The 12,890-nt window shown below is 42.9% G+C and overlaps 1 protein-coding gene across 1 annotated transcript in view; it reads right to left on the minus strand.

Moving 5' to 3' along the window:
* Window positions 1-12,890, minus strand: part of slc2a8 (solute carrier family 2 member 8) — a 43,199-nt gene that overhangs the window by 13,475 nt on the left and 16,834 nt on the right. Inside the window, exons 2-4 of the mRNA XM_055659797.1 lie at window positions 9,603-9,765; window positions 4,410-4,616; window positions 1,188-1,287 (exon numbers count right to left, since the gene is read on the minus strand). Of these exons, the coding sequence (XP_055515772.1) occupies window positions 1,188-1,287; window positions 4,410-4,616; window positions 9,603-9,765 (470 nt within the window). The remainder of the gene's footprint in view (window positions 1-1,187; window positions 1,288-4,409; window positions 4,617-9,602; window positions 9,766-12,890) is intronic.

A 12,890-nucleotide genomic window follows, 5' to 3' on the forward strand; every position in this document is an offset into this window, starting at 1 on the left:
AGAGATGGATCAGCCATGATTGAATGGCAGAGGAGACTTGATGGGCCAAATGGCCTAATTCTGCTCCGATCACTTATGAACTTATTTAGTTTGCACCAGAAGTATCAATTTTATTCTGGGTCTTAGTGACTAAGTTGAGAAAGTGAGAGGACACAAAACAAAAGGAAATAATTGGAACTGGGCAAAGCACTGCTCAAGTGCCCTCCAGTTACTAGATCAATGAGGGAAGTTAGAGATAGTTAAAACAAGAGAACATGCTGGAGCTTTCAAGAATCCTCCAGAGGTTTTCAGCATTCCAAAAGGGACCATTCTCAACCCCCCCCCACCCCATATTTTGGTTCAGACTCCAACTAGCACCAAACACTTGACCTTGTCACTGTACTTTCACTGCAACTGCAGGACATGGAGCACCTCCCCTTTTACCTTGCCTTTTCCCATTACTCAGGTGCTTGTATGGTCCTTCACGGTGGATCAGCATTTTCCCTAACCACATGTTCATCATGTGGGGTCTTGTATACCAGAGAAACCAAACAGATTGGCACTGTACCTAACCCAGAACATCCAGTTGCCTTTCACTTCTGTTCTCCACACCACTGCCACTTTGGACTTCTTTGCAATGTTCCAATACCCAAAGCAAGCTCAGGAAACAGCACCTCATGACCCATCTAAGGTATGTCATAATCCTAAAGATTCAATATTGGACAATAATTTTTGAAAACCGGTCCTTCCTTCCCATGTGTGTTGGGGTTTCAACTGAAGAAGGGTTCCGACCTGAAACATCAACTGTTTCTTTTCTCCAGAAATGCTGCCTGACCCGCTGAGTTACTCCAACATATTGTGTCCATTTCCAAAACATTTGTTTCTCTTGCCAGACTGATATTTCCAGTACCATTCATATTTCAGATTCCCAGCTTCTCCATCACATGCCTGTCAAAATGCCCCCTTAAATGATGCTATTTTATCCACTTCCATCAGCTTCCCCGCAGTGCTTTTATGCCAAAACAAACCAGCTGGTGCCATCAAAGCAACCCTGAGAACAAACTACACGAAGGGGGCCAAAGTTGCAGGGTGAGGCATTAAGATGGGGAGAGGGGCAATATAGATGTGACTGGGAACATACAAAGATCACACACTGACTGGCCTTGTAAAAAATACATAAACCTGTAACAATAAGAAGCTGTTCATACCGCCGACATATGCACCCATGATTCCTATTACCACCATCAGCTGAACACAAGATCCCAACAGCCCTCGTACTTTAGGGTGAGACGTTTCAGAAATGTAAATCTAGGTAAAAGAAAAACCCAAATAAACATTTTATAGACTTTTAGTGATAATAATCACCCTAGACAACATGAAGACAGCAATCTGAGTAACAGTACATGGTTTTCAGATTGGGAACAGTAAACATTAAGTTGACGAGTTTTGCTCATGTCATTTTTGAGATATTACACACCCACTTCTCTACAATTTCAGGGGTGTTGATTTGCCACGAGGGATTGGCAGGTAGCCAGTGGGTCAGACATTCAAAATCATAATGGTTACTTAGAGAGGATCAATTCAGCACTGTAGACCAGACTTTTCTTAGCAAGGTCTGCCCTCCTGTGGCTGAACAGGGCTCCTACACACTTCACTTCAGGCCAAAACGCAGGCTCATATTAACTATTAGGCAGAAAAACAACTAAGCATCTTACTTCCATGTTGTGAACGGAAAAAGGATCCATTAGAATTTAGAAAACAGACATTTCAGAGAAGTGAAGAAAGTGCTGACATTTACTTTGTTTTAGACATACAGCATGGAAACAGTCCCTTTGGCCCAGTGAGTGGGCCGACCTGTACACCAGTTCTACCCAACACACCAGAGACAATGTACAGAGGCCAATTAACCGACAAACCTGCACATCTTTGGAAAGTGGGGTGAAACCGGAGAAAACCCACACAGTCACAGGAAGAACGTACAAGCTCCGTATAGATAGCACGCGTGGTCAGGATCGAACCCGGGTCTCTGTGAGGCAGCAACTCTACTGCTGAACTACCCTGCCACCTCTGCTGACATAGAATCAAAAATGCCACTTACAACAGATTTTCTGTTTGGCATTAATTTCTAAGTAGTTGACTTGTTCACTTTTAAGTGTTAGAGCATTATTTACTATTTGAATGTATTTTAAAAAAAAACAGGTTATAAATTATAAATTCAAACTTTTTCAGAGAAAGGAACATCAATAAATAGTTAAAAAGGAGCTGGTAAAATGAGTTCTCATCCTGGAAAGGGAATCCAAGGAATTAAGAATGGAAAACACGGAGATGGCACATGAATGAAATATAAATTTTGCATTCACTACAGAGGATACATGCAATATCACAGGAATACTTCTCAATCAGGAGCATGTATGGACAAAGAACCCAAGGTGAATTACAGTCACCTGGGGGAAAATGAACCAAATTATTGATGCTTTGGATTAACAAATCTGCAGGTCGAGATGGATCCGAGTGGCTAATGACATGGTTAATGCATTGGTTTGAATTTTTCAAAAGTTAGATTTGGGAAAGGTTCCATAATATTGGAAATTAGCAATTGTCTCCCATTTAAAAAAAGATTGAGAAAGCTGGCCAGTTAGTTAACAGTGGCGCGCAGCGGTAGAGTTGCTGCCTTACAGCGCCAGAGACCCGGGTTTGATCCTGACTAAGGGTGATGTTTGTACGGAGTTCGTACCTTCTCCCCGTGACCTGCGTGGGTTTGCTCCGGGATCTCCGGTTTCCTCCCACACTTCAGACATACAGGTTTGTAGGTTAATTGGCTTGGTATAATTGCAAATTGTCCCTAGTGTGTGTAGAATAGTATAAGTGTACGGGGTGATCGCTGGTTGGCGCAGGCTTGATGGGCTGAAGGGCCTGTTTCCGTGCTTTATCTCTAAAACTAAAACCAGTATACAAAAACGTTAGATGCTATTAAAGACGCAAGGGGAGTTAAAAATAATAAAGGGAATCACACAAAGAGAACAACGCCCCGTGAAATGAGAATCATCTCACCAATCAAATCAAGTCAAGTCACATTTATTTATATAGCACATTTAAAAACAACTCGTTGGCCAAAGTGCTTTACATTTGTTATAAGAATAGCACAACATAACAGACTACATACATATATACATGTAGCCCTCACAGCTCACTCAGAGGACGTCAGGAAATGCTTGGGAGTATAGATAAGTCTTTAGTCTTGACTTAAAAGAGTCGATGGAGGGGGCAGTTCTGATGGGAAAGGGGATGCTGTTCGACAGTCTAGGGGCTGCAACCGCAAAGGCGCGGTCGCCCCTGAGCTTATGCCTAGACCGTGGGATATTCAGCAACCCCAAGTCGGCCGATCTGAGGGGCCAGGAGGAGGAGTGGTGGGTGAGAAGACTTTTTATGTAGGTGGGGGCAAGCCCATTGAGGGCTTTGTAGACATGGAATCAGAGCGGTTTAAGGATGCAACAGATAAAAGGGAACCAGGTGGATAAATTATTCTTGTATTTCCAGAAGTCATGTGATGTGCTGCTGCAAAGGTTACTGCAGAAAGAGAAATCTCAAGGTGGAGGAGGACCAAGGATTGACTGGCCAACTATAAAGGAGTCTATTTCTAACTTTTAATGTAACAACTATGCCACAGGAATCAGTGCTGACGCCTCAACCTTTTACAACTGATAGAAGTGACCTGGATGAAGGGACTGAAGGTATAGTTGCTAAATTATTTGATTCAGAACATAGTTGGGAGAGGTAACAGGGAGGCTACAAAGGGATGTAGACAAGTTAAGTGAGTGGACAGAAATCTGGCAAAGCAGGTATAATTTCTGAAATTGTCCATTATGGTAGGAAAAGTAGTGCATAATATCTAAAAAGTGAGAGCTAACTGAACCTGCGACACATCTAGTCATGGTCGCCATCTGCATGTAAGGTGTTGTAAATATTTCAGAGATTTACCAGGCCTACACTTGTCTTGCCTATTCCAGGTATAGGCTAGACAAAATTGCTGGAGAAACTCAGCGGGTGCAGCAGCATCTATGGAGCGAAGGAAATAGGCAACGTTTCGGCCCGAAACGTTGCCTATTTCCTTCGCTCCATAGATGCTGCCACACCCGCTGAGTTTCTCCAGCAATTTAGTCTACCTTCGATTTTCCAGCATCTGCAGTTCCTTCTTGAACCAGGTATAGGCTAGTAAACCTAGGTAGGCTGAATGGGCTGCAGGGAAATGAGAAAGTAAAACTCTGATGAGACCTGGCATGGACCTGCTGGACCCAATGGCCTCCATGTCATCGCAAGAAAGAATACCATTCATTACAGATTTGAAGACATTGCATTAAATAACAATTTATACATCTCTATACATCACTGTAAGCAAGTTGACAAGCCCCTTATACAGCACTTGTACTTACTGGCACCACAAGTGATGCTATTCCACTGGCTAATCCAGTCAATAGTCGGCCAGTGTAAAGCATCCAGATGTTCTGTGCTCCAACAATTACGACAAACCCAATAATGAACGGAAGACCACACATCATCAGGCTTGGTTTTCTGCCAACTTTATCAACGATCCATCCTCCTATTATGCCGCCGACGGCTGCACCTACTGTTACTAATGACTGCAAAAATAGACAAGTACAATATTATTTACTTTTATAACATTGTCAGAAATATTTCCATTTCAATCAGTAGAAAACATACAAAACACTATGCAGGAGGTAGCACTGTACAAGGTTCCTAATAGGCCCAAAATTCAGCCCCAAGACTTTAGCATCACAACAAACTGAAGAGCTGTTTAAGAAGGAACTGCAGATGTTAGAAAATCGAAGGTAGACAAAAGTGCTGGAGAAACTCAGCGGGTGCGGCAGCATCTATGGAGCGAAGGAAGTAGGCAACGTTTCAGGACGAAGAAGTCTGAAGAAGGGTTTCGAGCTGATTGGGAACTTGGAGTTAGTACATCACCACAATTGGGTAGCTGGTGAAAAGTGAGGAATGGAAAGCCAGCAAGATGTCCAGCAACATTTACTGAAGAAGGGTCTATACCCGAAACATCATGCATTCCTTCCCTCCAGAGATGCTGCCTGTCCCGCTGAGTTACTCCAGCATTTTGTGTCCACCTTTGGTGTAGACCAGCTTCTGCAGTTCCTTCCTAAGCATTTATGCAATGATCATCAAGAAAGCAATTTATAAGAATTCTTATATAATCTATTTGCACTGTTCTCCATTTACAATGAAAACTTAAATAAAAACTCTGTAAGAAATATTTGGGGTAAAGATGGAAAATGAATTTTGTGCACAGATATAATTGACACATGGAGCGGAGTGAAGGAGTTGTTTTGTGGTCCTATGGAACCTTTATGACATTTGATGACTTGAGACAAGGATGTCACAGTAGGCCCAGTACTTGGGTTGGAAAAAGAGGGCAAACAAATGCACTAGCCTCTGGTTTAATGAAATAGATTGAAACATTGTAGTCGAGCATAAAAAAAGGTCTATCACATAAATTTGTTGGCATTAGGACTGTATCCTTCCATGCCTTGTTTATCTATGTGTTTGTCTAAATGCTTCAAACATAGTGTACAATCATAATTACACCTGATTTTCCTCTGGACCCAGCACCTCTATTTCAGTGTTCTAGTGAACACATTACTTACGCAATAATAATAATAATAATAATAATAATAATAATAATATCTTTTATTGTCATTGCACATCAGTGCAACGAGATTTAGTATGCAGCTTCCAACCAATGTCAAAAAAATGAAATAAATAAATAAACTGTGCGACGTGACCATCTGAGGGAGACAGTCCAGGGGGGATGTGGGGCACTCAGCAGGGCCGGTTCAGAGCCGCTATAGCTCTGGGAATAAAGCTGTTTCTGAGTCTGGAGGTTCGGGCGAAGAAGGCCTTGTAACGTCTGCCGGAGGGAAGTAGTTCGAACAGTCCGTTACAAGGGTGTGAGGAATCTTTATGTGTCCCAATAATCCTCTGCGCTCTGTGGACGACGCGCTGAAGAGCTTTCCTCTCCGCCTCCGTGCAGCTGAGATGCCACACAGAGATGCCATACGTTAATATGCTCTCTGTGGTGCGGCGGTAGAAGGTTGTCAGCAGCTGTTGGGACAGACCAGTCTTTTTTAATGTCCTCAGGAAGAACAGTCGTTGCTGTGCCTTCTTGACCAGCGCAGCGGTGTTGGTGGACCATGTGAGGTTCTCTGAAATGTGAGTGCCCAGAAACTTAAAGCTGGACACTCTCTCCACACTTTCCCCGTAAATGGAGATTGGGGCGTATTCTCCATTATGGGACCTCCTGAAGTCAATAATCAGCTCCTTGGTCTTGGAGGTGTTTAGTGACAAGTTGTTACGTGAGCACCAATCCGCCAGGTTCTGCACCTCCGCTCTGTATTTTGTTTCATCATCGTACTGTTGTGTCGTCTGCAAACTTCACAATGGTGTTGGTGTCGAATGCAGGAACACAGTCGTGAGTGAAGAGGGAGTAGAGCATGGGGCTTAGTACACAGCCCCGTGGTGTGCCGGTGCTCAGGGTGATAGTGGAGGGCAGGTGCGGGCCCAGTCTCACTGCCTGCGGTCGCTCCGTCAGAAAGTTCAGGATCCAATCGCATATCGGCGAGCTGAGGCCTAGCTGGTGGAGTTTGGTGGTGAGCTTGGTGGGGATGACCGTATTGAATGCAGAGCTATAGTCAATGAAGAGCATCCTCACGTACGTGCCCTGTCTGTCCAGGTGAGTCAGGACAGTGTGAAGAGCAAGAGAGATGGCATCCTCTGTCGATCCATTTGCCCTGTATGCAAAAAGTCCAGTGAGGCAGGGATGCTGGATTTGATGTGGGAGAGGACCAGCCTTTTGAAGCACTTCATTGGGATTGGAGTTAGGGCAACCGGGCGGTAGTCGTTCAGGTTGGTGACTTTAGACTTTTTCAGCACCGGCACTATGGTGGCTGTTTTCAGGCACTTGGGGACCGTTGCCAGAGATAGAGACAGATTAAAGATTCTCGTGAATACCTCCGCCAGCTGTACAGCACAGTCCTTTAGTACCCTTCCCTGGACTCCATCCGGGCCTGCAGCCTTGCGTGGATTGATCCTACACAGAGCGCACTGTACCTCCTGAGTGCTCAGTGTTAAGGCCTGCGTTAATAGGCGACATGTAAACTCGCTCTTACATAACAGTTGTGTATGTAACATAGTTGATGTGGACAAGCTTTTCCCTTTGAGAATAGGGAGGATTCAAACAAGAGGACATGACTTCAGAATTAAGGGACAGAAGTTTAGGGGTAATATGAGGGGGAACTTCTTTACTCAGAGAGTGGTAGCGGTGTGGAATGAGCTTCCAGTGGAAGTGGTGGAGGCAGGTTCATTGGTATCATTTAAAAATAAATTGGATGGGCATATGGATGAGAAGGGAATGGAGGGTTATGGTATGAGTGCAGGCAGGTGGGACTAAGGGGAAAAAAATTGTTCGGCACGGACTTGTAGGGCCGAGATGGCCTGTTTCCGTGCTGTAATTGTTATATGGTTATATAGTTACTCAGTCACAAATGCGATCAAGGCAGTTTGTACTTCCTATAACACTGTACAATCACTCAATCTGTAGTTCCTTGTGACTAAACGATTGCAAGACCGGGGATGAAAACAAGCCGGCAATGCTTGCCTAGAAGGATGCCCACTGCAGAAAGTGCCCCAACGACGAGCCGGAACTCAAGTTTACAAGTATCTTGAGCAAAACACAAATGTACTGGAGTACCTTAGCGAGTCAGGCAGCATCTCTGGAGGACATGGATGTACAGATGCTGTGGCGAGGTTTTGAATTATTAGCTGCGTCTGAGTTGCAGCCGGACGCTGCTCAGACAACAAGCTTAACGTAGCAGCATTGACTATCGGTTTGAGGGAGGATAGACAAGGATTTGTCGAGATTGCAGAGGCATTTCTGCTGGATTCCAATTAATATTCTGTTACTTTGAACAGGGAATTGGGCAGGTTCCTATTAAATCTTTCCCTCCTTACCTGAAACCAATGTCATGTGGTTCTCGATTCCCATGCTCTGGGTAAAGGGCAGAGGCATTTACCCAATCTATTCCTCATGATCTTGTACACCGCAATAACACCGCCCCCCCTCATTCTCCCGCATTCCAAGAACCAATCTTAGCCTGCTCAACCTCTCCCTATAGCTCAGGCCCTCGAATCCTGGCAATATCCTCAAATCTTCTCTGCACCCTTTCCAGATTGACAACATCTTTCCTATAACATGGTGACCAAAACTGAACACAATACTCTAAATGCGGCCTCACCAATGTCTTATAAAACTGCAACATAATCCCCAAACTTCTATACTCAATACTCAGACTGATGGACAATGTGCCCTTTTGATCACCCTATCTATATGTGATGTCACTTAAGGAATTATGTACCAGCAACTCCTAGATCCATCCCTCTGCTCGACACCACTCCACAGAGTCCTACCATTCACTGTGTAGGCACTGCCCATGTTAAGACTTCCCAAAATGCAATACCTCACATTCCTGTGTTCAATTCCATCAACCACTCCTCAGCACCACTTGCCCAACAGATCAAGATCCTGCTGTTATCTTTGACAACCATCTTCACCATTTAAATACCACCCATTTTTATGCCATCTGAAAACTTGCTAATCATGCCATGTATATGTTCTCATCCAAATTGCTGATATAGATGATATACAGCAATGGGCTCAGTACCAAACCTCAAGGCACACCACTACTCACAGGCCTCCAGTCCGATAAAAAAACAAAAAACATCCAACATCACCCTCTGCTTCGTTCCATGAAGCCAATTTCATATCCATTCAGAAATCTCTCCTTGGATCCTATGTGATTTAACCTTTCTGAGCAACCTACAATGCGGAACCTAGTCAAATACCTTGCTGAAATTCATATATACAATGTCTACAGCTCTGGCCACAACCTTTTTAGTCACATCTTCAATATATTTATGAATAACGCATTTATGAACAAGGTATTTTTTAGGAATAACAAAGTAATTGTGTTTTGTGGTAAAGCATTTTTAATAAGCAATGGACGAGCATCATATATTGTTACAACTGGAAGATTGAGTTGGAGGGTAGAGGAATGAGTTAAGGGAAACATGGCAACAGATTGAGACACACAAGTCATCTTAAAATTCTACCTAATAACTAAGCTGGGATACCAACACGCTACTAGAGACAGTAAATGTGCAATAATCACCAATCAGATTCCCTGGGTGAGAGGAATGGGAAAGTGTTGAGCGGAATAAATTTTCTATTTTAGCAGCAGGAAAGCATTAGTCAGTGATAAAGACACAAGGTGCTGGAGTAACTCAGCGAGTCAGGCAGCATCTGCAGGAACACATGGATAGGTGACGTTTCAGGATGGGACCCTTCTTCAGACTCTGTGAAGGTTCTTGTGTCTATTTCTTGTGATGCTGCCTGACCTGCTGAGTTACTCCAGCATTTTGTCTCTTCTTTTGTGAAACAGCGTCGGCAGTCGCTTGTTTCTACAATGAATAAAATCAGCCAAGTGACTACTTAACGACATGCTCACTTATGCATCACAGGAAAGTTACAAAGTAAAACTTACCCCAAACCAGGAAGCCTGAGTGGAATCAAGTTTCAGATCTGGGTTTAGATTAGACTGCAGTTCTGGAATTGCAGGAGAACTATAACCAAGGACAAATCCAAAACTGAGGGGTCCCAAAACAGCAGCAAATGTGGCCAGGTAGAGATTCTTGTTCCTTACTTTACTGTAAATACAAAAGAGGTATTGATAAATTCAAAACTCCATCATTTAACACGGGAATAATAATTCATAATATTCAAAACACAAAGTGCTGGAGGATGTCAGCGGGTCAGGCAACATCAGCGGAGGGAACGGACAGGTGATGTTTAATCATATTTCCTCCAGCAGCAAGATTCTAGCATCTGCGGTTCCGCGTGTATTCATTCATGCACATTTTTCCAATTTAAACTTTGCACCATCACAACACGGCTTTATAACCAAAAATATATTCTTCTATGAACAGGAACACACTTGCCAAAGAGATGTTACAATTAAGGACTCAAAAAAAGCATCGCTAGGAAAGTACAAGAAAAAAATTGAGATTTGTAGATGCTGGGTCATTTACAATTATTTGTAAATCAGGTATTCATTGCTGAGTGGCCTAATGGCCTTTCCCTTTATTCATTAATTGGATAATGTATGTCAGAGATACATCCCAGGATACATCACAGTTCATGTTTCCAATGAGCCAGCAACAAGGAGCGTTACAGAAACATTCTCACACCAAAGGTTTCCATAACTCATCTGATAATAAGTACACATGCTGTTGCATTGTGTACATTCGAAAGTATTCAAAAAATTAAAGAACTATCGGTTAGATTATATAATGATCTGTAGTCGATTTCAAATGGCTAATTTTGAAATTGAACTAAATTCCATTATTCCAGGCATACAATAAGAATATTCATTTGGTTTCTGAAAGATTTACATTTAATACAAAACATTTGAGATAAACATTGGAAAATTGAACAGTTTGATAAATGGAGAGTCAATTTTGTCTATTTGTATAGCAAATAACTAAACAAAAGTAATCACATTGTTAGAACAAAATATTAATCCAAATAAAGATTATAAAAGGAAAGGAGTAATAGGAAGTAAAAGTTCATAAAGATTTAAAGACCGCATGGATGAACTCCAAAAATGCATCCCTGTCTGGTGAAAATATAAAACGGAGAGGGCGACTCAACCGTAGCTAAGGACGGAAATGAAGGATAGTGTTAAATCCAAGAAAAAAGGCATATAAATTGGCCAGAGGATGCAGCAAATTGAAGGACTGGGAGAAATTTAGAACTCAGAGGAGGACAAAGTGGTTAATTAAGAGGGGGGGGGGGGGGGAGAGCATGAAAGAAAACTTGCAGGGAATATAAAATTGACTAAAGGTTTCATTAAATATAAAAAAATGAAAAGATTGGTGAAGACAAATGCAGGTCCCTTAAATCAGAGACAGGTGAATTTATAATGGAAAATAAAGAAATGGCAGAACAGTTAAACAAGTACTTTGGTTCTGTCTTCACTAAGGAAAACACAAACAATCTCCCAGAAATACTGGGGGACCGAGGATCTAGTGGGAGGGAGGAACTGAAGGGAATCCACATTTGTCAGGAAAAAGTGTTAGGTAAACTGTTGGGACTGAAGGCAGATAAATCCCTAGGGCCTGATGGTCTGCATCCCAGAGTACTCAAGGAGGCGGCCCTAGAAATCGTGGATGCATTGATGATTATTTTCCGATGTTCTCGCGACTCTGGATCAGTTCCTGTGGACTGGAGGGTAGCCAATGTAACACTACTTTTTAAGAAAGGAGAGAGAGAGCAAACAGGGAATTATAGACCAGTTTGCATCAGTAATGGGGAAGATGCTGGAGTTGATTATTAAAGATGTTACAGCAGCGCATTTCGAAAGTAGTGACGGAATCGGTCAAAGTCAGCATGGATTTATGAAGGGGAAATCGTGCTTGAATAATCTTTTGGAATTTTTTGAGGATGTAACAAGCAGAATGGATAAGGGAGAGCCAGTGGATGTGGTGTATCTAGACATTCAAAAAGCCTTTGACAAGATCCCACACAAGAGATTAGTGAGCAAAATTAAAGCACATGGTACTGGGGGTAGGGTACTGACATGGACAGGAAGCAAAGGGTAGGAATCAACGGGTCCTTTTCGGAATGGCAGGCAGTGACTAGTGGGGTGCTGCAAGGCTCAGTGCCAGGACCCTAGTTATTTACAATATACATCATCAATTTAGATGAGGAAATGTGACATCTCCAAGTTTGCGGATGACACATAGCTGGGTGGCAGTGTGAGCTGCAGTGAGGATGTTATGAGGCTGCAGGGCGACTTGGATAGGTTGGGTGAGATAAATGTGAAGTTATCCTCTTGGTGGCAAGAACAGGAAGGCAGATTATAATCTGAATGGTGTCAGATTAGGAAAAGGGGAGGTGCAACGAGACCTGGGTGTGCTTGTCAGTCACTGAAAGTAAGCATGCAGGTATAACAGGCAGTGAAGAAAGCTAATAGCATGTTGGCCTTCATTGCGAGAGGATTTGAGTTTAGGAGCAAGGAGGTTCTGCAGTTGTACAGGGCCCCGGTGACACCGCACCTGGAGTATTGTGTGCAATTTTGGTGTCCTAATTTGAGGAAGGACATTATTGCTATTGAGGGAGTGCAGCATAGGTTCACCAGGACAATTCCCGAGATGGCGGGGCTGACACATGATGAAAGAATGAGTCGACTGGGCTTGTATTCACTGGAATTTAGAAAGACGAGAGGGTATTTTATAGAAACATATACAATTCTTAAAGGATTGGACAGGCTAGATGTAGAAAAAATGTAGGGAGAGTCCAGGATCAGGTGTCACAGTTTAAGAATAATGGGTAGGACATTTAGGACTGAGATGAGGAAAAATATTTTCACCCAGACAGTTGTGAATCTGTGGAATTCTCCGCCACAGAAGGCAATGGAGGCCAATTCACTGGATGTTTTCAAGAGATTTAGATTATATTTAGCTCTTAGGGCTACCGGAATCAAGGGATACGGGGAAAATGCAGGAATGGGGTACTGATTTTAGATGATCAGACATGATCATATTGAAAGGCAGTGCTGGCTCAAAAGGGTCGAATGGCCTACTCCTGCACCTATTTTTCTATGTTTCCATGTTCACAAGCCAAAGGAGCAGAATTTAGCAATTTAGCTCAATAAGTCCACTCTGCCATTCAATAATGGCTGATATATCTTTCCGTGTTAACCTCATTCTCCTGCCTTCTCACCATAACCTTTGATACCCTTAAGGGCCTGTCCCAGTTGGGCGTCATTTGC

Source organism: Leucoraja erinacea, chromosome 31 (assembly GCF_028641065.1).
Source record: "Leucoraja erinacea ecotype New England chromosome 31, Leri_hhj_1, whole genome shotgun sequence".
NCBI classification, from domain to species: Eukaryota; Metazoa; Chordata; class Chondrichthyes; order Rajiformes; family Rajidae; genus Leucoraja; species Leucoraja erinaceus.